Raw genomic sequence first — 25724 nt, forward strand, 5'->3', positions numbered from 1 at the left:
GCACTCGTTCTGGTAAAACTAGTGTTTGTAATGGAGATAGCACATTCATCACGCTGTAACAGACTGAAAAGCACGACGACTGAAAAGCGCGAATCGTCTCTCACCAAACTTTTACTAACACGAAATCAGCAAAAGCAGCCCAAAGGGTGGCGCCACCTGAATGGTACTTCCCCTTTATAGTGCCGTCGTACTGGTTGTACATCACCACGCTTTGCTCGAGCATTTTTTTTTTCACTATCGTGTGTGTATGCAAGGCAGGATTGACAAGAATCACGTTGAGAAAAACATTGTTTAATGCCGTGTACACACGACCGTTTTTAATAGAGTGCTACACCTTTATAAACAGTATATTATTAGGAGGTTTAATTTTTTTTGAGCACTAAATAGATTTAGTCAAAGCACAGAAGGCTCTTATTATACAGGGTAATATCACAACTTGTGGGTAATAGGCAGTACCAGCTTAAAAACAGTTCCATTGCTTGAATTTCTGTCTGTTGCCTTCTATCCTACCTGCAATATACCTATACCGCCTTTTATATGTTTATTTTAATTTTCCACAAATTAATCATTACCGATTTTCTTACATCAGAGGTCAATGTTACTTGATAAGGAGAAAATTAACAGCTCGCATTACAATAAAATAAGCAGCAAGGCACAGTACAAAGTGAGTATATTCTGAACATTCTGTGAGCAGTATTCTGTATATAATAACTAAGCAGTGTCTAAAATTTCTAGCTTGCTGATTTAAAGGGGTTGTTGTGTGGGCATGAAATGGTGACAAGTATAAGGTGTCATCCATTGATGTATTTTAGTTTTGTGCTGCTCTAGGCAAGACTAACATTGTGCCACCCCTTCCTTCTCAAGAGGATGTTCGGTGTCTCTGATGGCTATGTGGGGTCCCTAGTGGGTATGTGGTTCAAGCATGAATGAACCATGGGCCCTGAGAGCTCTACTGGATGTGATCCCCTCCAAAATTGAAGGACTACAAGTCCCAGCATGGACCCCTGAGATCTATGAGGTCATGCTGGGACCTGTAGTCCTTTGCTAGTTGGGGCTATCATATCCTCTCTGCTCTAAAGGGCTCATGCTAGGACCTGTAGTCCTTCACTTTTGGGGGGTCACATCCCCAAAAAGTGAAGGACTACGAGTCAACTGCTGCTACACTAACTCACAGCTAACCCTGCCTAAATTTACCTGCACTGGCAGAGAAAACACAAACACTACTCTAGCACCTACCTACCTAAGGTAGAGGGTGTTACAAGTATATAATTTGATAGAGTGTGGTTAAGTTTTTATTCTTTGCGAAGTAAACGGAAGTAGTGGTGTGCTGATCTCTTAAAGTAGTAGATGTTCTCAGGCAGGTTTAAACTGTGTGGATCGAATGATTATTTTTAGGCAGCTCTCCCAGGTGTGGCGAAAAGTTGACTCGAGAATAGGCTGGGTATGCGAGCCAAAAGCAAAACATATCATGTTCAATTTAAATTTTATTCAGGCTCTTATGTAAAAAAAAGACAAGGGTTTTGGAGAGTCAAATGGTCTCTATTCATCAGGGAGCCTATACATAAAGATGTACAATAAAAAATTAGGAAGTCAGGAACAGATAGTAAATATATTGTTATTTTTTATATTTTCTTCTCTAATTCTTTTTTAATAAAATTATATATATATATATATATATATATATATATATATATATATATATATATATATATAGTGACGGTGCTACTTTCTATAACTGTGTATATGGAGGTAGAAAACACACAGTGTTCCTGCTAATGCAGAGGTGCTTGGAACGTTTGCGTAATGTTGTGGTCGTTTTTCAGCTTTCTCAGGGTTTTGTCATTCCCAGATTGGGTTCTGGCTTCATGAGAACTTTGGGAGGATAGACGCTTCCAACTCAATGTCCAGTTCTTGCCAAAGACTAGCAGGGACACAGCCTCTTTTTTTTTATTGTTGTTTATTTAAAAGTTTTGCAAATCATAAAAAAAAAAAAAAAAAGAGTACAGTTGAATCATTAACAGTATGAAGAAACACAGGTATACATTGTCTAATTGAACTACTGAGCATACATAATTTGTACAAGTATAGGAATGGCGATGTGAATAAATGATTGTCTTGAGTGGGAGTAAGGCTTCATTCACACAGGCGGACTTCGTCGCTACGAAGTCCGCCTGCTCCCTTCAGCTCAGCGGGAGATCAGTCCGTAGATCTCCGCTGAGCCGACGGATGAAAAGCTCCTCTCTGCTTACTGAGCGGGGAGGGGCTTGTCGGGCACCGCTGTCTCCCTATGGAGCGATCTGATGAAAACGGACAGCATGTCCGTTTTCATCAGATCTTACCTGATCCGATCCGCATGGACGGATGGGGATGTGGCCCCCATACATCTGTTTTTTCCGCTGACATTCAACGCTCCATAGGGATGCATGGAGCTGCCGTTCAGGTCCGTGACAGGCGGACCCGAACGGACCGTAGTGTGAATGAGGCCTAAGGGAGTCCATCTCAATAAAATAAAAAGAATAAATCAATAAGAAAATCGGGAAAATATGAAAAGAAAACACTCAAAATATGTTTGAAACAATCATCTGTCCAGGGGCCATGGAGGAAACATAATCATTCTATAAACATGAGGAATGGGGGGTGTTGGGGCACTTGCTAATAAATACGATAATAATAACTAGCAATAAATATTAGTAAAGTGCATATGCTCTGACTAATAATAAAATACAGTGCTAACCCATACAGTGATAACATCAATGTAAATAATGCAATGTTCAATAATGCAGTAATCTATAAATCACACAAAAAACAATAACATGCAAATTCCGTGTGATAAGTGCATAACATTCCTGTCAACAAAGAATGTGTGCAGCAATTAACAATTAAATATAAAGTGCATAAAAAAGGTGATTAGTGCTGGTAAAGTGCATCAAAGAGATTAATTAAATAAATAATAACACTACAAATAAAATGCAAATAAGTAAAAAAGTAGTAAAAATAGGATGATTGAAAGTCTTCATGCAATGTGCAATAATAAACGTTTTAGTGCAAAGATAACAATCCGAGGCAAACTCCAAACATGCAGCCCAAAAAAAATTGAATAGATGTCCACAGGATTTTCTCAAAATGCAGTGCTCAGAGCCAAATCAAAACGTGCTCCACTCCAAAGTGACCAGTATCACCAGCCTCTCACCTCTAAGGCCCCGTACACACGACAGAGGAACTCGACGTGCTTGGCACGTCGAGTTCCTCGTCGAGTTTTGGGATGAAGCCGCCGAGGAGCTCGGCGGGCCGGCTTCTCCCATAGAAGAACGAGGACAACGAGAAAATAGAGAACATGTTCTCTATTTTCTCGTCGAGTTCCTCGGCGGCTCCATCGAGCCAAAACTGTACAGACGACAGAGATTCTCGGCAGAATCCGGGTTTTGACCGAGTTTCTCGGTGAATTCTGCCGAGAATCTCTGTCGTGTGTACGAGGCCTAAGGCCTCGTATACATGACCGAACATGTCTGCGGAAACTGGTCCGCGGACATTTATTTAGACAGGTTTTTATCTGGAAGTCTGTTAATTTTCACTGAACAATAAAAGAGGATTGCTCAGAGCTGGATTAACTCTGTGTGGCAAGACTGGGCACAGATGATAGGAAATCTTATACTCTACATTGTGACATAAAAAAAATATGTTGGGTTTACATCCACTTTAAAGCACATCAAGCAACAAAGCCTATTTATTAAGGATGAGCAGAGTCATTTCAGCTAAAGTGGTTTTATCAAGAGGCGCATGAGAATTAATGTTAGAGGGATTCAAAGCAAGCAGGTGACTGGGGGGGCTTCCATTTTTCATGGACGTTCTCTTTAAGTGTTTTAAGGAAACGTGCACAATCTTAAAATATGCGCTCACCATCAAAATGTCCTGTTTTAATTGTATATTTGTATTACAGTAAATTACTAAGATGTCATCGCAAGTGAACCAGCAGTTTGAAATGCAAGCTTTGAATCAGATGGACCCTTCACCTTATCAATGCATTTCTCCCTCTGAGCATCCCATTTATTCCTCTAATGTTCCTTCTGCCAACCCAGCATGGAACATCTGCAATGGAGCACCAATTACTTCCATGAAGTCTCAACAGTGGAACATTTATCCTGCTGCTACAATACCTTCTATGGCTCAGTCTCAAAATGTCCTTCCTGGAAGTGTTATGCCTCACCTAAAGTGTAAACCAAAAGTAATGGGGGTAAGTCCTAAGAGCCGGTTCACACTGGGGCGACTTGGGATCCGACTTGAAGTCGCCTCAAGTCGTCCCAAGTCGCGCTGTCGAGAAAAACAATGCAAGTGAATGGGAGCGCTGTTAATACACACGACTTGAGTCGCTCCGACTTCAAAAGAAGTTCCTGTACTACTTCAATCCAACTTGTAGGCGATTTGTACCCATTGATTTCAATGGAAGTCGCCTCCAAGTCTGATCCAAGTCTGATCACTGTCTTAACTGAAGCGACTTTCCAGGAAGATAACATACATTTCTCAGGCAAACCTCTCCCTCCCCTCCCTCCCCCTCCCTCCCCCTCCCTCCCCTAGAGCTGATTGTTGTTTGATTGGCCACTGGAATGTCTCCTGTTCTGGAGACGACTTCAAGTCGTGTTGTAAATCGCCCCAGATCGCCCTGTGGTTCATGCTCAAGTCGTGTCGGAGTCGCCTCTGAAAGTCGTGCTGGAAGTCGTGTCGCCCTAGTGTGAACCGACTCTAAAGAGATGTGATTATGTAGTTGGATGATTAATAAACCATAATTTAATGAATAAAAAATAAAATAATTAAAATAACAAAACTATAGGTTCAGTAAATCCATAACTGATATTTCACTGTTGGGTAGATGCTGATAAATTCAATAGACCCTTCTTTCTTTAAGGAATTGTAATTGTGGTCAGTCAGTCTTCAGTTCAACAGCACAGTTACGTTAGTGACCTCACTTTTCTCTACTGCAGTTATGCAATACGGTTTGGTCACAAACTTAAGCACTGCCTGTTACTGGACAATGAATGTAAAAATCAGTGCTCTCATGTCGTCTTATTTTTCAAACAGTTAATTTTAAGTACTGCAAAGCACTGATGTGGTGCTGTGCTAAAGATTATAGGAGGCTAATGTCTGAACAGATCTAAGTATATAATGTATGATAGCTCTATATAAAGTATTATTATTATTATTAGGGCTGTACTGAAAGTAATGCAAAAGTGGGCATGACTTTTTTATTATCTTACATAGGTCATTCAAATTTCGCAGGTAGAGTGAGATGAGGTTCACACTGTGGCTAAACCATAACCCAGGTATACCCACAATTTTCATGTGGCCAACCTGAGCTTTCTATAGACATTAGATCCCGTATTTTTGTTGCATTTTCTGAAAGTGCTACAAAGATGCTGGGGGCGTGGCCTAACTCCGGGCATAGATAGATGCTTAGCTCAGGACCTCCGGCACACAGGAGCAGCTAAACTGAACTTCAGGATGGAAGAAACCCCACACAAACATGGGGAAGGGGGATCGGAAGCTCCTCTGCCTCCCGCGGACTGCAGGACATGCCGCAGCAACAGATAAAGAACATCCCCGCAATGTTCCGGGCATCGCAGGGAGAAGGCCCCACAGCCGCAGCCTTGCCTAAGCCTTCCACCCCGCTCAGCAGCTCCAGTACCATTGCGGACGGCGTGCAGGGGACAGCAAATCATGCTCCTCAGACGGTGCAATCTCCACATCCCTCCCAACCACTGTGCCTAGCAGATCTTCAGGCTGTAGCCCACAAAATAAAGGCAGCCATTGCAGATCTCAAAGCAGATATACAGAGCATATCAGGAAGGATTAGAGCAGTGGAGCAGGCCACAGCCCGCCATGCAGACGCCATTAAACAGGTACAAAAAACTTCAGATACACATCTATCCACATAATAGATATCCACCGCCACTTAGAGGACCTCGACAACCGAGGAAGACACTATAATATAAGAATTAGAGGTGTCCCAGAGACAACCCACCCAGAATTTAATTTTCTAGATTGAACCTACAAAATAAAGGTGGAATTGCTCTTCCTGATCTCCGTAAATATCATCAGGCAGCACTTTTGGCGAGAACAGTGGACTGGAACATTCACCAAACAGTTAAAGACTGGGGCCCAGATTCATGTACATTTGCGTGATATTTGCGGGGGGAGCGATTTTGCCCTGCGCCCCTGCAAATATTTTGCGCTGCCCTCGATTCACGGAGCAGTAGCTCCGTGAACTGCGAGGGCGCGCCGGCAAATTTGCCCAGCGAAAGCGCGCGCAAGTTAAATGATCTCGCCGGGGGCGGGAACCATTTAAATTAGGCGCGCTCCCGCGCCGAGCGTACAGCGAATGCTCCGTCGGGAAACTTTCCCGACGTGCATTGCGGCAAATGACGTCGCAAGGACGTCATTTGCTTTAAAGTGAACGTGAATGGCGTCCAGCGCCATTCACAAAGCACTTACGCAAACGCCGTGAAATTCAAATTTCACGGCGCGGGAAGGCCGGCTATACTTTAGCATTGGCTGCCCCTACTATTAGAAGGGGCAGCCTTGCGCTAAAGTTGCCGTACGGAAACTCCGTACCTGGCTTGCGCGGGGCCCGCGCAAGTTTGTGAATCGGTTGGTAGTATGCAATTTGCATACTACACGCTGATCACAATGGGAGCGCCCCCTAGCGGCAAGCACAAGAATGCAGCCTAAAATCTGCGAGGCATAAGTGCCTTATGCCGCGCAGATTTTAGGCTGCAGTCGGTGTAACGAGGTTCCTGAATCAGGAGCACTCGTTACACAGGAGCAAGTAAGCAATTGCGTCGTGTAACTTATGGTTACACGGGCGCAATTGCTTCTTGAATCTGGGCCCCAGGGTTTCCTTGCAACGCGCACAACTCTCCCAACCAGTTCGATCCCTTCCATGGATCCCTTCCACCTCATAGTTGCTAAAAATCACCCACTTATTGGTCCCACGCTCAAGATCTTTCGATATTCTTTCAAACCTGATAATACTTTCACCTTGGCTTGGTCCACATAATTGTTCTAGAGTTGTAGGGGCCTAGACCAAAGTGGATAGTTTCTCTTCTGGACAGGAAATGTTTGATTTGTATATATTGCCAGTATGAGATTATATTTGATCTGATTTCCTTATTTAGATCATCTCTAGATAGGAGTGATCCTGTTTTAAAGAAATGTTTGGTCAAAATATCTTTGTGAGGCCAGGTACAGAACAAAATTTCCTTAATACTTCCAGGCCTCACAAAGATATTTTGACCAAACATTTGTTCATTTTTTGCTTCAGAGAGAGAGGGGGGTGCTCCGGTGTTCCTTCCTTCACCAGCTCACAGGAGTAAGGGTCTGTCGGAGGTCATCCGCCCAGAGTGCTTGGAGGGCCACGGGTGTGCTCATTGCGAGTGTCCATACCAGGTCTCAGCATGGCGGCACCGTGTCCCGGACGGCGGGTGACGTTATTTCCGGTGGGCGGAGACTTCCGGGGGCATAGCAGCAATTGATTTCCGGAATGCAGGAGGAAGGGACGGGTCCTCTGGCTGGGACTTCTTTCCACTCATTCATAGCAGAGGGAGACATTTAAAGCCCACAGGCAGCTGCTGCGGCGTTCACGATGGAGGAGGCTGAGTCATCAGCAACAATGGCAGATGTAGGTGCTCAGGTTTCTAGCCAGGCGAGGCCCAGGTCAAAGAGGTGCAGTGGCGCCTCTTTCCTTTTCTGTTCTTTGGGTGTTTTTTCTTTGTGTGTTAGGACCTTCAGCTGTCTGCTATAGTGATGTGTTCTAATAGCAGTTCAGCATGGAGAGAGACTTTAGGGCACTTTGGGGGGAGTCTGCTTTGGGCACTGTGTACTCTCTCTATTATATGTTTAGCCCTAAAAGGGGACCTGGGGGTTTGTTTACTGTTTTTACAGAAAGCCACCACCAAATCAGAGAGAACAGGAAGGAAATGCCCTTCATGCAAAAACCCATTAAGGGACTCTTGGGCCAAACCGCTGTGCAGATCCTGCATTACAGGTTTAGTGAGAGAAGAGTTTACACAAGAGTGTAAAGAACTCTTTTCATCCGTAAGAAAAGAACTAGCAGAGACCCTAGGGACGTGCGTGGCCTTATGAAAAGCAAGGCCAGAGTTCCAGCCAGGAACAGAGCTCTCAGTCCAGTCTGCCTCCGACCACTTCCAGATCAATGGAAAGTGAGTCTCTGAGGAAGAAAGGGAAAGCATTCCCCCTCAACCATTTGATTCCAAGGATGAAGAGGAGGAAGAGGAGATGATATCGACTAGATACAAGCTAACGCTTGAAGAGGTAGATAAATTGCTCAAATCAGTCTATACCACCTTAAGAAAAACCCACCTATCACTACATGACAAAATGTATCTGTGGACAGGGAAGACTATGTCTAGTTTCCTCCAGCCCCTAAGTTCTGACCCGATACCATTTAAAAAGGAATGGAAGGATCCAGAAAAAGGACAGTTTTTTTCTAGAGCCCTCAAAAGAAGGTTTCCCTTCGAGGAGGACGAAGCGTAAGTTTGAAAAAAATAAAATAAAAATAGATGCCGCCTTTTCACAAGTGTCCAGAAGGACTAATCTGACATTTGAGGATATTGGCATTCTTGTGGATGCCATGGACAAAAGAGCAGATGGACTTTTAAAGAGAGCCTGGGACTCATCCCTATCTAATCTTAACCCTACAATGGCTGCTACAGTTGTTGCTATAAACAGTGTTGGTTAGATCAACTTAAAGGCCATGTGGTAGCAGGTACCTCCAGGAAAGATTTGTTGGAGTCCTTCCCTACCCTGTTGAGAGCGGTCAAATATATGGCGGATGCCTCAGCAGAATCCATCAGGATGTCAGCCAGATCCTCAGCGCTAGTTAACTCAGCCAGGAGGGCCCTCTGGCTAAAGACCTGGTCAGGGGACTCTGCTTCTAAGGTGAAGCTGTGCGAAATTTCCTTTCAGGAGACCTGGTGTTCGGGCTGGAATTGGAGACAATGATAGGACGGCAGATAAAAAAAAATATTTCCCACATAAAAAAGTGGTGCAACAAAGGAAGAATTTTCATCCTTTTCAACAAACCAATAAAGAAAGGGATCAAACTCAAAAAAGGCCCTGGACCTAGACATGTGCACAACAAAAAATTTTGTTTTTCTTTGTTTTGTTTTGTTTCGTCTCGTTCCGTAGATTCGTAAAGATTTGTAATTTCGTAACAGTTTTATTTTCGTTGATACAGAATGATTCGTAATTCTGTCTAATTTATTTTCGTTGATTCGAAATTCGTAATTTTGTTAGATAATAATTTTTGTTTATTCGGTACACTATTCATAATTTAGTAATTGTTACTTATGTGCGATTGCCTTTTCCGTTGATTCGTAAAATTGTTTTGTTTTGTTTTCGTTGATTTGTGTCTATTACCGTGCTTCGAATGGATTCGTAATTTTGTACTTTCGTAAATACATTGCGGTGCGGTCATTCGCAATCTCGTATTTTAGTTTCATTTTCAACACGTGGCTAATCCATATTAAGATAGACTTTCTCTTAAGCCCCGTACACACGGTCGGACTTTTTGCCAACAAACTTCAAAATGAGCAAGCTTTCCAAAAAATCAGACCGTGTGTAGGCTCCATTGGACAAACTTTTTCGGTTTTCATCGGACAAAAGTTCGCTCTGCAAACGGACAAACTTTTCGGCAACAAAAGTCTGATGGTGCAAAGTCCGACCGTGTGTACAGAAATTCATTGGACTTTTGTCCAAAGTACAAATACACATGCCCAGAACCAATGTTAAAATCAACCAACAATAGCAGAAGTTGACCAAAGGGTGGAGGTAAAGAGCAGAAAAGAGCAGAAAAACCATGTGATGTTGGGAAAGTTTTAGGAAAGTTTGCAGAAAAGTCCAAGCGTGTGTATGCTCTGGGTGTGCCTAGTCAACTCCCTTTGGACAAAAATCCACGGAAAAGTTTGTTTGAAGTCCGATCATGTGTACAAGGCTTTACACTGTCCAAAAGAGATAAGCTGATTGGCTAAGATATTAAGTAAGATACATCACTCACTAACTACACTGCCCAGTGCCCATTTGAAAGAACGATTTGAGTACACAAATTTACGAACAGACAAAGAAACGGATTTACAAAACACACAAATGAATATACGAACATACAAAATTACGAACAGACAAAGGATTTAAAATACGGATTGCAAATCGTTCGTTATAGATGTAATTTTCGTTCTTTTGCTGTTTCAGTGTTTTGTATTTTAGTAAGTTTGTCCAATCGTAAGTTCGTATTTTCGCTTGTTCATTATTTTGCTTATTCGTAATTCTGTAATTTTCGTATTTTAGTACTTTCAGCTTTTCGGATGTTCGAATTGATCCGAATGTACGAATACTAATAAATTTGTACGAAAATCCATTTGTTATGAACCGAATCGCACATGTCTACCTGGAACCCTTTAGAAAGGAAGAGGCATAGTGCTCTTTAGACCTCCCGAGCAAGTAGGCGGGAGATTACAGGACGTCCTGCCAGCTTGGGGAAAAAAAGCAACAAAAAGTCAGCTTGTTCTGAATTTATTCAACCAGGGATAGCAGCTAGAAATTTCAGATACCCCCAAGTCAGTTTTACATTACAAACCTGCCAAGGGATTGGGAGAAGGCCCTGGCTATGAAGTCTCTTCTAGGAGAGTTGATGCAACAGGGTGTCCTTTCCCAAGTGCCAAAAGATCAGGAGGGGAAAGGGTTTTACTCCCACATCTTTCTGGTCAAAAAAACATCAGGAAAGTTTTGCCTGATTCTCAATTTGAAAATTCTTAACCAATCCATAATGTTCAAAAAATTTGGGATGGATACAATATTCTGTGAGGAATTTACTCACCCCCAGATGTTACATGGCATCTAAGGATGAGCTCCGGCGTGTTCGCAAAGCCCACGTGCAGAGCCCGCCAGGAAGTCGGCATGGCGCTGTGCTAATCACAGGCAGTGAGACATTTCCCGATCTCTGCATCTGCACATCGGGAAAATGTCTCACTGCCTGTGATTAGCACAGTGCAGACTTCCTGATGGGCTCTGCACGTGGGCTTTGCGAACACGCCGGAGCTCATCCCTCAGGTCGATAGATGCCATTAAGGATGTCTATCTCCATATACCAAGCGCACCCTCATCACAGAAATTCCTGCAACTTGCAGTCAATCTGGGAGGGGGGTTGGCATCTGCAGTTCCGAGCTTTGCCCTTCGGCCTTTCCTCCTCCTCCCAGAGTATTCACAAAAGTGATGGCAGAAGTCTTGGAGTTCCTGAGACTGAAGGGGATCCCAATAGTACCCTACTTGGACGACCTACTACTGTTGACCTACTGAATGCCGACTCAAAGGATCTGTCAGAGAACCAACCGTGGAAGAACTGTCAGACCTGTCCTGCACGGACCAATGAGCACAGTGCGCATGCGCACATGCACGCGCGGATGTGCGCAAGTGCGCACACTGGCACGCACATGGGCAACAACTCCGTGAATTCAGTGTTCTTTACTGCGCACGCGCGTGCGCCAGTACGCACGCAATGCGGGCGGGACTCCTGGCGTCAGTGCCCTATTTAAAGCTTGCTGCAGCAGTTACCAACTGCTGCATGATCTTCAGCCCATGATGTGATCCTGGGTTCTTGTTCCTGTTTCCTTGTGTTCCTGTTGACGACCCTGCTTGCCTGACCAGACTTCTCCGTGCATGACCCCCGGCTTGTCTTTCGGCTTATCCTTTGTCCTGTTCCTGTCTGCTTGTTCAAGTGTATGACCTTGGCTTGCCTTCTGATCTGTTACAGTCACTTCCTGTGTATGACTACCGGCTTGGCTCCTGACTCCGCCACTGGGTTTCCTGCCAGTCTACCTCATCTGGTACTTCCGTGGTACCCCTGCCTGACTATGTATCCTGGTATACAGCTGATCTCCAACATCAACTCAGCAAGTCGCAGCTGGCAACTCCTGCATCTTTGGGCATAGCATCCCCTGTGTCACCTCCAGGGGGCGTTCTTTACTTAGTCACAAGGGAAACCCTCTCAGCACTTTGGCCTCTGGTAAGGTACGTGACAGGATTAAGTAGAGGTCAATCTGCTAGTAACCCAAGCACATCTAAAAGGTTTGGGTTGGCTTCTCAACCTTCAGAAATCAAATCTGGTACCGTCTTAACGAGTAAGGTGTCTGGGGTATGGGTTAAATAGATTCAATAGAACAAAGAATCTTTCTTCCCCAGGAGAAGGAGGAAAAGATGCAGTCGGCTTTGAAGACACTTCAAACCAACACAGAGGTTTCTGTAAGGCAAGCTATGTCTGTTATAGGCCTGATGATGGCAGCAATTTCCTCAGTACAGTGGGCCAGGTTTCATGCTCGTCCTCTGGAGGCAAACACTCTAACAAATTGGTCATACCAGGAACCTCTGGAAAAGAAGTTCAGCATAGGGACAAGAGCAAAAAGATCACCTTGGTGGTGGAGAGACCAGAGAAACGCCTTTAAAAGGACTGCTATGGACTTTTCCGGTAACTCGGAGGTTAACAGATGCGAGCGCATGGGGGTTGGGAGCTCACCTCGAGGAACAGACGACTTGGAGGGGTTTGGTCCAATCCAGAGGTAAGACGGTCCTTAAATTGGAGGGAATTAAAGGCTATCCACCTAAGTCTCCTTTCCTTCCAACAGGTTCTAGTGGAACAACATGTCCAAGTGTGATCGGACAACATGACGTCAGTTTTATATTTAACAAGGCAAAGGGGCACAAGGAGCAAATGCTTGATTGAACTAGCTCATCAAATCCTGATCTAGGCGTAGAACAATTTAGCCTCCCTACCCACAGTTTATCTGAAAGGCACAGAAAAGACCCTAGCGGATCTCCTCAGCAAGGAGGGAAATAAGAGAAGCAGAGTGGCCTCTAAACCAGGAGTTATTCGAGATGATCTCCAGAAGTTGGGGTTGTCCTCAGGTGGATCTCTTTGCAAACCAAAGAAAGGCAAAAATATCGGCCTTTTTTTTGTCTTCAGAGGCAGGATCAAGCTCTCTGAGTAGATGCGTTAGCCCACAAGCCCACTCTGTCCCCTTCTCCCCTTTCCTTCATTTTTATGGACTGTGCATATCCAGTTGTTCTAGACCTAGCATAGTTGTCATTAATGCACTTTGGCTGTATTGTTCTTTAAGATCATGTGTTAAGTAAATCAAGCTTTATTACTGCCCACTGCTGCACTTCTGGTGACCTTGCTACTGTTTATGCTGATCTGTATGCCAAGGGGGAGATTTATAGATATGTGCATTCCCGTTCGTACGAATGTTATTTTCGTACGAAAATATTCATTTTCGTACCCGCAGAATAATGTGTACATATGAAAAAATTAAAGCACCAAAATACGAAAACAACGGGATTACGAATGAGCCGCATAACGAACAACCACAAATACGAACGAACGATCTGACGAAAATACGACAAAGCGAAAACGGCAAAAGAACGAAAATTACATCTATAACAAAAGATTTGCATTCTGTATCCTGTTTGAATCCCCTCTCTGCTCGTATCCTCAGCCACATGTCCACATGACACCTACAACAAAAGATTTGCATTCTGTATTTTGTTTGAATCCCCCCTCTGTTCGTATCCTCAGCCATATGTTCACACGACATCCACAACAAAAGATTTGCATTCTGTATCCTGTTTGAATCCCCTCTCTGCTCGTATCCTCAGCCGTATGTTCACACGACATCCACAACAAAAGATTTGCACTCTGTATCTTGTTTGAATCCTTTTCCTGTTCGCACCCTCAGTCGTATGCTCATATGACATCCACAACAAAAGACCCGCACTCTGCATTTTGTTTGAATCCTTTCTCTGTCCGCATCCCCAGTCGCATGCTCACACGACATCCACAACAAAAGATTTGCATTCTGTATCCTGTTTGAATCCCCTCTCTACTTGTATCCTCAGCCGTATGTTCACACGACATCCACAACAAAAGATTTGCACTCTGTATCTTGTTTGAATCCCTTCTCTGTTCGCACCCTCAGTCGTATGCTCACACGACATCCACAACAACAAAACCGCACCCTGTATTTTGAATTCCTTTTTTCTGTTCGTATTTTGGATTCAACAGAATGCAAATCTTTTGCCACAGATGTCACACGAACACACGACCGAAAACACCAAAAGAAAAATGACCCAAAACACAGAATGCAAATCCCTTGCCACAGATGTAATTTTCGTTTTTTTGAATGGGCAGTGAGTGTAGTTAGTGAAGCAGCTTCTCTTTTGTGCTGAGTAGTACAGTAAAGCCAAATAAACTTTTCTGTGGATTTTCATCTGAAGGGAGATCAGTTGACCAGACTTTTGAACCCAAAAATGGTTTTCTGATGGAGTTTAAAAACGAACAAATTTTCTGAGAACGAATGGAAAACGATTGTTTTTATGTTTGTTGTTAAAAAAGTCTGACCAAGTGTATGGGGCTTAACAATATGGATGAGCCGCGTGTTGAAAGTGCCGCGAATCCCGCAATATATTTACGAAAGTACAAAATGACGAAAATCCTTTTTCTGTTTGTATCTTCAGTCGCATGCCCACATGACATCCACAACAAATTGTCATAAATGTCACACGAACACACGACCGAAAACACGAACAGAAAAAGGAATCCAAAACACAGAATGCAAATCATTGACGAAAATTCACGAAAATTATTGTCTAACAAGTAACGAACATGAATTAAACAGAATAACGAACCATCCCGCATGTACAAAAAAAAAAAGGGTAACGAAAATACGAAACAATCGGAATACGAAAAAATCGGGAACGAACAGGAAAACGGGCGTCTTACAAAAAACGAACGGAAACGAACCTACGGAACGATACGAAACAGAACATGCACATGTCTAGAGATTTACTAAGACTGAGGTGTGAAAAATCTGGTACAGCTCTGCATAGACGTTTGGTACCTGTTTTTTCTTTTGATATAGTATTACAACTGGGCACTAATGTATTACTTTCAGTGATTTTTCTGTAATATTGCATGCTTCATTCAACCTAATGTGTCAGAGGGGAAAAAGCCCTTAACCACTTAAGACCCGGACCTTTAGGCAGCTAAAGGACCCGGCCAGTTTTTCCGATTCGGCACCGCGTCGCTTTAACTGACAATTGCGTGGTCGTGCGACGTGGCTCCCAAACAAAATTGGCGTCCTTTTTTTCCCACAAATAGAGCTTTCTTTTGGTGGTATTTGATTACCTCTGCGGTTTTTATTTTTTGCGCTTTAAACAAAAATAGAGCGACAATTTTGAAAAAAAATGCAATATTTTTTACTTTTTTCTATAATAAATATCCCCCAAAAATATTTTTTACTTTTTTCTATAATAAATATCCCCCAAAAATATATAAAACATTATTTTTTTTCCTCAGTTTAGGCCGATACGTATTCTTCTACCTATTTTTGGTAAAAAAAATCACAATAAGCGTTTATCGATTGGTTTGCGCAAAATTTATAGCGTTTACAAAAAAGGGGATAGTTTTATTGCATTTTTATAAAAAAAATTTTTTTACTACTAATGGCGACGATTAGCGATTTTTTTTCGTATCTGTGACATTATGGCGGGCACTTCGGACAATTTTGACACATTTTTGGGACCATTGTCATTTTCACAGCAAAAAATGACAGTTGCAGTTTGGGAGTTAACCACAGGGGGCGCTGGAGGAGTTAACCACAGGGGGCGCTGGAGGAGTTAGGGTTCACCTAGTGTGTGTTTACAACTGTAGGGGGTGTGGCTGTAGGTGTGACGTCATCGATCGAGTCTCCCTATAAAAGGGATGACTCGATCGATGCAGCCGCCACAGTGAAGCACGGGGAAGCCGTGTTTACATACGGCTCTCCCCGTTCTTCAGCTCCGGGGAGCGATCGCGAGGGGGTGGCTAGAAACGAATAGCCGCGCCCTCTTTCCGGATCGCTCCTGAAGGGGCGCTGATGGGGTTATGTATGACCTCATTTGTGTTTCTAACTGTAGGGGGGTGTGGCTGTAGGTGTGACGTCATCGATTGTGTATCCCTATAAAAGGAGATCACATGATCGATGTCAGCGCCACAGTGAAGAACAGGGAATCTGTGTTTACATACAGCTCTACCTGTTTTTCAGCTATGGGGACCGATCGCGGGACTCCAGCGGCGATCGGGTCCGCGAGTCCCGCGGACCGGGTCGCGTGCACGCGCCCGCGACCCCACGGCTGGGCTTAAAGAGCCATGTACATGTACGTGGATGTGCCAAGCCATGCCATTCTGCCGACGTATATCGGCGTGAATGGGTCCTTAAGTGGTTAAAGAGGTTGAGGCAAAAACCCAATCCTAACTGGCGGCTCCTATGGGGTTAGCCCTCTACACAAAGCTAAATTTGTCTAGTGTCCTACACATGGAGGGTGCTACAATTTGAAGTTAACTAATAAACAAAATACAATAAGATTAAGATGAACTTTTAAGCAAAGTGTCTTTACTTAAATTTTTTTACAGATACAAGGCTCCCTCTGCTTGAGCATCTTGATATGCGTTTTCTCTGTTGCTGGATTGTCACTGAACATTGTGGATTACTTGGCTTATTATTTTTGCTATAGTTCCCATTCTTACTACTGTAGTAGTTTAATTGTAAGTATCAATCTATCTAATTTACCAGCTAATGAAAATATTTTGCTAAAAATTGTGTAATGGTTCAATATAATATTTCCAGTTTTACCAACCATAAAACATTTTGGCATTAAAGTGATACTAAAGGCTTTGTTACTAAAAAAAAAAAGTTATGCTTATCTGATCTGTGCAGTGGTTTTGCACAGAGCAGCCTGGATGATCCTCTTCTCAGTTCCCTCGCCAGAGCTCCTGGCCCCTCCCTCCTGCAGAGAGCCTGAACAGCAAGTAGCTTGCTATGACGGCACCCGAGCCACTGCTCTGTGTCCATCCCAGCCTCGCCCCCTCTACGACCTCATTGGCTCACCGACTTTGACAGCAGTGGGAGCCAATGGTGCCCGCTACTTCCTCAGCCAATGAAGGAGAGGATCTGACAGCTGAGGCTGTCATGCACATCGCTGGATCTAGAGGGAGCTCAAGTAAGTATTAGGAGGCTGAGCAGGACTGCACACAGAAGGTTTTTTTTTTATCGTAATGTATAGAATGCATTACGATAAAAAACCTTCTGCCTTTAGTATTAATATTAACTTTATTAACTTTAATATTAGAAAGGCAAGTTGAAAATTAACAGAAGCACACACCCAGGTTCCTAGCCCCTTAAACAACCATAAGCTGAGCCATCCCCCCTACAAGTACTTACCTCCTGCCTACCTCTGTCCAAGGCTCAGAAGAATGTAATCCAGCCACTTAGATGCAGTGGATTTATGAGTATAATTTATGTCCAGTCTATGATGCATAACATCTTTAGATACATACCCAAAGAAGGCAATACAATCAAAATCAAGACTTAGGCCCGGATTCACATACATTGGCGCATATTTATGCCGGCGTAGCGTATCTTTTTTAGACTACGCTGGCGCAGCGCAGAGCGACAAGCACAGTATACACAAAGCACTCGCTCCCACTCGCTGTCAAATCTACTCTGGGTTTCCTCGGCCGTAAGCAAGCGTAGGTGGAAGTGGGCGTGAGCCATGCTAATGAGGCGTGACCCCATGCTAATGATGGGCCGAGTGACAGACAAGTACTTAAAATGAACGGCGCATGCGCCGTCCCGTGGACACAACCCAGTGCGCATGCTCAGAATCATGTTGAAACTACTCCCTGAAAAACGACGGATCACTGCCTATGACGTGAACGTAACCTACGCCCAGCCCTATTCACGTACTACGCAAACGACGCAAAATTTGACGGCTGTGTTCCCTGGTCCATACGTTTGCATGAGTTGCACCTCATAGATGGGGAATAACTATACGCCGGACATAAGCCTTACGCAAACCGCGTATATTATGTGCCGGCGCAACTACGTTCGTGAATCGCCAGCGTAAATATGCGCCCACGATACGCCGGCGTAGGAAAGTTACGTCGGTCGGATGAAGCCTATTTTCAGGCGTATCTAGTTCTGTGGGCACGGCGCATAGATACGACGGCGCACATTTACACTTACGCTGCGTATCTTAAATACGTCGGCGTAAGTGCTTTGTGAATCCGGGCCTAGAACTCCAGGATAGTGCACTCCAGCAAAATCATTTAGTAATATTCTCCAGAACCCCAGCCCAGCACCTGCGGAGGCCCAGACTACAATTTCTTGACTCACTAGTTATCTGCCAAGGTCAGCATTCCCAGAAGAACTGGAAACCTCTCTTTAGAGGAAAGAATCCTCTGGAAAGGCCTCCCAAATATGAATCACCTTTCTCTGCCACCTTCTGGATGCTCCCTCCCAGGGATTGGCTGAAGTCTGATAAATATTCTTTATTTTTTTTCTCAGTCAAAGGTTTTTATTGAACAAAAGCAAAAGAGCATACAAAGAACTCCAGAGCATAAGCAAAAAACACAGTTGGTGTGGCGCAGCACACCTCCATACACTTATAAATAGAATAGCTTCCATTCCCTCCCCCGAGCGGACAGTTCAAAGCTTTCAAGTACACGCCAACACCCCCTGTGCCTGACCAACATCAACCCACTCTTGCAAGTAGACAGCATATCATAACCTATACACGCTTCCACCCCGCACAGACCTAAAACAAACGATCATACACAAGATCTATCGGGGCTAGACTCGGGACGTTCAGCCACAGTTTTTCCATATTTACCGCTGGTCCCTCTCCGCTGATACACAATTTTTTCCAACCTCAATGTGACCCCCATCTGCGTAATCCACTCCTGCATCGTGGGTGGTTCAGTGTCTTTCCAGTGCCTCAGGATCATCAAGCGAGCCTGAAATAGGACTCAACCAATAGCCTGGCTAGGGATATCTTCCACTAGGAGGCCGTCAGCTATTCCCAGTAGACAAGTCTTAGGCTCCAAAGGTATCTGAACCTGGAAAGCCCCGTTGATGTTATCAATGACCTTTGCCCAGTACAAGTGGAGCTTTGGGCAGCGCCACAGCAGGTGGATAAGATTGCCTTGGTCCCTACTGCACCTAGTGCAGGTGGGATCCACCTCCAGTCCCATGCGTTCTAGTCTGGCTGGTGTATAATGGACCCTAAGGCCCCGTACACACGACCGGATCTATCCGCTGAAACTGGTCCGACGGACCAGTTTCAGCGGACAGATGCGGTCGTGTGTAGGCCAATTGTCCGGCGGATCGGACAGTTTCCAGCGGATCAAAATTTCTTAGCATGCTAAGAAATCTATCCGCTGGAACCCTATCCGTTGGACGTGTTCGGTCATCTGTACAGACTCACCGGACACGTCCGACCGACCGCCATCCCTCGCATGCATCGTACTGATTCGACGCATGCGTAGAAGCTTTGAACTTCAAGGCCGCCCACATCGCCGCATCATCATCGCGGCGACGGCGCGGCCAAGCCCTGTGTATTGTTTACGCGCGGATTTCTGTCTGATGGTTGTACAATCTCCGGGCGGACATGTCCGCTAAAAATGGTCCGGCGGACCGTTTTCAGTGGATTGTCCGTCCGTGTGTACGGGGCCCTTAGGAGTATGTAGAGCTGTGACAGTCTATGCGCCACGTTCAGGGAGCACATGGGGATCGCCAGCAGGGCTTCCTCCCACTGCTCATCCTCAAACGCGCCCACATCCTGTTCCCATCGGGCCACCGCCTTAAAAGGGGCGCCCGGTACGAAAAGATTCAACAGCATGGCATAGCAACTGGATCTGATAAATATTCTTAACTGTGTAATTGACCTTCCCTGCCCTATTTTCTGGAGGCTCACTTCAGAAACAGGCTAAAGCAATCAAATACCCAGGCTATCAAATGCTGACCAGACCAGGAAAACAGATCATTGCTCCAATGGCTACAGTGAAGCCAAAACTATAGTGAGCCTAACAGAGGTAGGGAGCTACACCAGGAAAATAATATATTATTTGTTTATTTTTTAACACTAGGGATATAAAAGTGGTCTTGTTAAACTGAATTTTACATTTACAAGTTAAACAATGCTTTTAAATATTGAATCCTCTCAAAATGTGATATTTTTTGTCATAGGAGGAGCCAGGTGGGTTCAGCAAGCTACTGGCTTCTTAAAGCTGAAGTATACAGTGGCTGAATAAAAAATTCCCTACATCTTTAGTCACATCAAATACCTTTAATGAAGGATGTCCCACATTGTGCAGGCAGCTGGATCCTGGAGAAGTCTTTACTGCTGGGATGACCCGCCCTCTTCCTGGCTCTGAACTTCCAGTGCTGCAAAACTGCTTCGCATCTTCAGGCAGAACAGCAGAACAGATGGTCCGATTGGGACACAACCCCTTCCTCCTCCATTGAAAAATTATTTCACTGACTACATTGCTTGTAACACAATCTGTGAATGGTGGGGAGAATCATGTGGCTGATAAGACTCCATGGGCTTCTTCCACACAACCCTGGCCAGTGGTTGTGAGGGTCTGTGGGTGGGAGACTCCTCAGAATCTGGAAGCCTCCTTTCATAATAAAGGGAACTCCAGATACCAGCACCACCCCCCCCCCTCCGTGAATGAGTATTGGGTACAAAAGACCCCTACTCATTGACAAAAAATAAGACTGATGCCGCGTACACACGATAATTTTTTAGCATAAAAAAAACATTGTTTTTCAGCATGTCGAAAAATTATGATTTGAATAAAGGTTACATTTTAATACCATTGTGTTCAGTTATCAATAAAGCTGTCATGTACAGACGCAGTAGAACTACTACTTCTATACATGATGCTCAGCTCCAGTGGCGGCCCGTCCATAGTGGGTGCCCGGGCGCCACCCCCCTCCCCCCAGGCAGTAAAAAAAAAATGTAATTAAACTTGTCCCTTTAAGAAAAATGTGTTTTTAACAAAAGGTCCTTATGTGCACTGCGGCCGGGCGTCAGGCGCCGGGGCATAGTGCAATATGGGAAGCGCCACGTCTATGCAATCACGAGATTGCAGACGAGGCACTTCATTTGCAGCCAAAAACTCTCTCTGTGGCGCAGTCGATCGCGCCACAGCTTCCGGTGTGATGGATGGCTGGGCAGGTGAACACTGCATATACTTATTTCACCGCCCTAGGTCGTTAGTGATTGGCTGGTCTATAGGATGTAGGGTGGTGCTTTTATCGGACCAGCCAATCACTTCCGAGTCTCTGAGTGACTCATCCTGGCTGAGTGGCTGGTGTGAACACGAGCAGAGGAGTTGGCCAGTGATCGGGACACTTTACTGAAGCTGCTAGCAGGTAAGATTAAGCAGAGGACACTGTGTTGTGCTCTCAGTCAGACCTGCAACAGCTGCCTGTGTAGTGTATCTCGGGAGGAGGAGGGAGTGCAGTGAAGCTTCTCAACGCTTTTAGCACATTCCAGGGATAGTACATCTGGATGGGGCTGCTAGTGTTCAGTGTGTGTCAGGTAAGGGGAGGGGCAGCCTCTTAATGAGAGGGCACACCTGGGCACTGCCCAGGGGCCCTAGCTGCATGGGGGGCCCCTGCACTTTCCCTAAAGCAGGGTGTAGAGGGGTCAGAGTGCAGGAGGGATATCTGGGGTGTAGAGGGGTCAGAGTGCAGGGGGGATATCTGGGGTGTAGAGGGATCAGAGTGCTGGGGGGATATCTGGTCTGTTTACCTGTGCTGTCTTCATTGTAGGGGCCCCAGAGCATTACCAGAGGGGCCCATGATGCTATTAAGACGGCCCTGCTGGCATGCACTGGATAAGATAATGTTATGCTAGTTGTTCAGGCTGTCCTCTCCTCTTATCCTGCTGCATGTACTCCCAGTCTGAGAGCAAAGATGGCATGGTGACATTGTGCTAGGATAAGGTGACCAGATTTTTTAAATGAAATCCGGGGACATATTTTTTCTTTACTAGTACTGGCAACAATCAGCGACTCTCTGCCCGTCGCCGCCCGCCTCACAGCCTCTCAAGTCTTACTTTTCGGGCCCCAGCTACTACTGGATGGGGAGCGGAGGAAGATCACTCCACCAGGGAAGGCAAGGAGACAGGCAGGTGGCTGGCCAGGATTTGAGCCAAGGCAGAAGAACATGCAAGCGAAGCTGAATGGGCATGCGCCCGAAACTGAAGAAATATTCCCTCCGCTCCGACCAGCACATGATCATCAGAAAGGGGCACAGATAATGGGAAAAATACACCCCCCCTAAGCTAGTAGGCACGGCAATGCGGGGGGGGGGGGGGGGGTAATTCAATTTTTTTTATTTTAGTTCTGCACTGACTGTCTTTGAAATTGCCCCTGCCCCCTATTAAATCCAATCTGGGGGACAAAACCAGGGACGGACTTGGTCCGGGGACAGTGTCCTCAATCAGGGGACTGTCCCCTGAAACTGGGGATGTCTGGTCACCCTATGCTAGGAGGAGGGGAAGACAAGCTTCCTTCACTGTACACTGATCTGTGCTGGATCAGAACACTGACAGGCAGATCTATCTCCATTAAATATCTCCTTCCTTGCTGCATCCATCCCATCCACCCACCGCTTCAACCCACTCCATCCATTCATCCTACCACCACATCCATCCACCCATTCCACCCACCCACCCACCATATTACACCCACCCACCTAATCCATCCACCCCATCATTCATCCATCCACCGCATTCTATCCATCCCATCCTTAAACCGCATCCATTTATCCACCTATCCATCCACCCCATCATTCATCCATCCATCCACCGCATTCTATCCATCCACCGCATTCTATCCATCCCATTCTTCCACCGCATCCATCCATCCACCAACCCCACCATTCATCCACCTATCTATCCACCCGCCCCATCATTCATCCATCCACCGCATTCTATCCATCCCATCCTTCCACCGCATCCATCCACCCACCCATCCATCCACCCACCCATCCATCCACCCCATCATCCATCTAGCCACCTATACATCCATCCATTCATCCACCCACCCCATCCATCCTACCACCACATTCATCCATCCATTTCATCCACTGCATCCATCCTATCCACTCACCCTATCATCCATCCATCCATCCATCGCATTCCATCAATCCCATCCATCTATCCACCCTTCCCATCAGCCATCCACCCACCTGTCCACCTATCCATCCACCCACCCACCTATATATCCATGCATCCTCCAGCCACCCTATCCATCCACCCACCCCATCCATCCAGCCATACAAGCTTCCTTCACTGTACACTGATCTGTGCTGGATCAGAACACTGACAGGAAGATCTATCTCCTGATCATTAAATATCTCCTTCCTCGCTGCATCCATCCATCCTATCCATCCATCCACCCATCTGTCCAGGCGTCCACCCACCTAAACATCCACCTATCCATTCATCCATGTACTCACCTACCTGTCCATCCATTCATGTACACCCATTCCTGCTGGTTGTGTATATCCTGGCTATCCCTCCTGTTCCATATATGAAAGCAGGTTATTTCTTGGTATTGTCCTAAAGCTGACCATACTCTGTCCAATCCCCTTTTTCATCAGACCATACACAATACAGTCTGTGCAATCTCCTATAGATCTACCGACTACTATGTAGTTCAAGAGCCTGCCTTGGGGGGGGGGGGTGCGAGTGAGGGGGCCAGGTCTGTTTTGTGCCCCCCTTAAAATTCTGACCACCAGCCGCCACTGCTCAGCTCCCATTGAACATGGTCCATATGGACAACAGTCAGCAGCTCATTACTTTTAACCATTGTTCAGAGAAAGGTAGAGGACAAGCATCCCTGCAGTAAAGATTTCTGCAGGTTTCAGTTTCCCAGCACAACGTGGAGCAAACTACATTAAACATAATCTCTATAATATAAATCTACAAGAGATGACAGAGTCTGTCAGGTGGTGTAACTCCACACAAACGCTGAAATATCAGAATTAACGTGTTTATTTGTATGTACAGGTTGGAAGCCAGGTTCTTTGTGGATTGTTCATTCTAACATATCTGCTGCAGTTCGCTGTCTCTGTTAGTCTTTCTGTATTTGCTTTCCGGGTCCAGGAGCACTTAAATTCAACACCACCCACTCAGGTAAGTGCCAGAAAAGTCATACCTTTTTAGGTTGTTTTAAAGCTCTGCCAAAGTCACAGTGGCCTGGTGCAAAAGCTCCTTTGAAGTCTCTGAACTTCTGGGGTACTAGGTAAAGAAGTCACCAGTGGCATCGCTAGGGGGGTATGGACCACTCCTGGGTGACCGCCAGAGTAGGGTGACCACATTTCCAAGCTACCATTCAGGGACACCCCCCTTCCCAAAAATCAGCTTGTGCTGTAATGAATCACAGCACAGTGATTGGAAACAAGAGGCGGGATTTAGGATTTCTCCAATCACAAGCAGGGGGCAGGGAATGTGCTCCTCCAGACATTCCCGGCCAGGACAAGTAGTGTCAGTAAGTATAAAGTGGTGATGTGGCGGCCTTTTTTGGGGGCATCAGATTGGCCTGGGAAGCGGCTGTGTCAGTTTCATTCCGGGACACTGTATTGTCCTGAAATGAAGGTGCCCGGGACAGACCTGCAAAATGCGGGACTGTCCCGGGCAATCCGGGACACGTGGTCACCCTACGCCAGAGGGGTGACAATGGCCAGCAGGGGCAACACCAGCATCCACTTCTCTCGCTGGCTCGCCGGCTTTTGGGGTTGCCCCTGTCCCACAGAGCAGAGAAGACTAAATCCAAAGCCGCCTCCCCCTCTTCTGCTGTTTACATGTACACAGACAAGAGGAGGGACACTGCTGTGTATGCCAAGCTAAGGTCTATACTGTATTTCTATTGTAGAGGGGCACAGAGCTTGTATGGGGGGTACTGAGGGAGGGGGGACTATACTTGGTGGAGCGGGGGTCTGTACTGAGGGGGAACTATACTTGGGGGTCTGTACTGAAAGAGTCTATTCTTAGTAAAAAGGAGGCTCTGTACTGGGGGGGGGGGGGGACACCAACCCTAGTGACGCCATTGGTTGGCACAAGGAAAACTGGAAACAAAAGTGATATTGTTACCCTATTGACCAATTAGATTTAATATTTTATTCTCTGGAAGAAAATTAAAAAAAAATCATCTGACTGGTTATAATAAACATCTTTTAAAACATTTTTGTTTCTATTTTTTTTAAAAAAACTCCTGTGACTCTTTAGCGGTATATTTGAAATTAGTTAATGGCTGATTATGATGATGAGAGGAGAATTTGCTCAAAACGCACACCTCTCTGCTTGTTGTTCATCTTTGCATTTTAAATATAATATTTTTTCATTATAATATTTTTTCATAGGTATTTGTGATACAGATTGGTGGTGAAGTTCTGCAAGCATCCCCCGTTCCTGGATCCTATCCTACCTACCCTTCAAAACAACCACCTTCTTACATGACAAAAAGTGTGATGCGTGTTGGAGCAACAGCATACCAGAATCCCTCATCCTAAAGAAACATGACTTTATTTAAAGTTTCACTACCCCTTCCTCCTCATATATAAAATTTGTAATTTATTTAGATGCTGCCCATTTGTAAAGGAAATAAGTTACCATGGGGAAAAATGAGGATAATTGAAATACTGAAAATATAATTCAAAGCAATAATCTGTTGTAAAAAATGTGGAGAAATCTATAGCTAGAGAAGAATTCTTTGTCTATGTTGCATTTATTTTAGAAAACTTGCATTCAATAAAAATAGTTACTTGTTTTAA

General features: G+C 45.0%; 1 protein-coding gene across 1 annotated transcript; it reads left to right on the forward strand.

Annotated features, from left to right (window-relative positions):
• Positions 1-642: 642 nt before the first annotated feature.
• Positions 643-25724, forward strand: LOC120910723. The gene is made up of 5 exons (XM_040322460.1): positions 643-664; positions 3938-4231; positions 16508-16639; positions 23962-24087; positions 25314-25724. The coding sequence occupies exons 2-5, from the start codon at positions 3950-3952 to the stop codon at positions 25461-25463; spliced, it is 690 nt and encodes a 229-aa protein (XP_040178394.1). The 5' UTR covers positions 643-664; positions 3938-3949; the 3' UTR covers positions 25464-25724.

The sequence above is a fragment of the Rana temporaria genome, chromosome 8, assembly GCF_905171775.1.
Source record: "Rana temporaria chromosome 8, aRanTem1.1, whole genome shotgun sequence".
NCBI classification, from domain to species: Eukaryota; Metazoa; Chordata; class Amphibia; order Anura; family Ranidae; genus Rana; species Rana temporaria.

Bases quoted from the DNA above. Each gene is read 5' to 3' on its own strand.
- LOC120910723 (XM_040322460.1), top strand. From the start codon at position 3,950: ATGTCATCGCAAGTGAACCAGCAGTTTGAAATGCAAGCTTTGAATCAG. The intron at 4,232-16,507 runs GTAAGTCCTAAG...ATTTTTTTACAG, and splicing joins GTAAACCAAAAGTAATGGGG to ATACAAGGCTCCCTCTGCTT. The intron at 24,088-25,313 runs GTAAGTGCCAGA...ATTTTTTCATAG, and splicing joins ATTCAACACCACCCACTCAG to GTATTTGTGATACAGATTGG.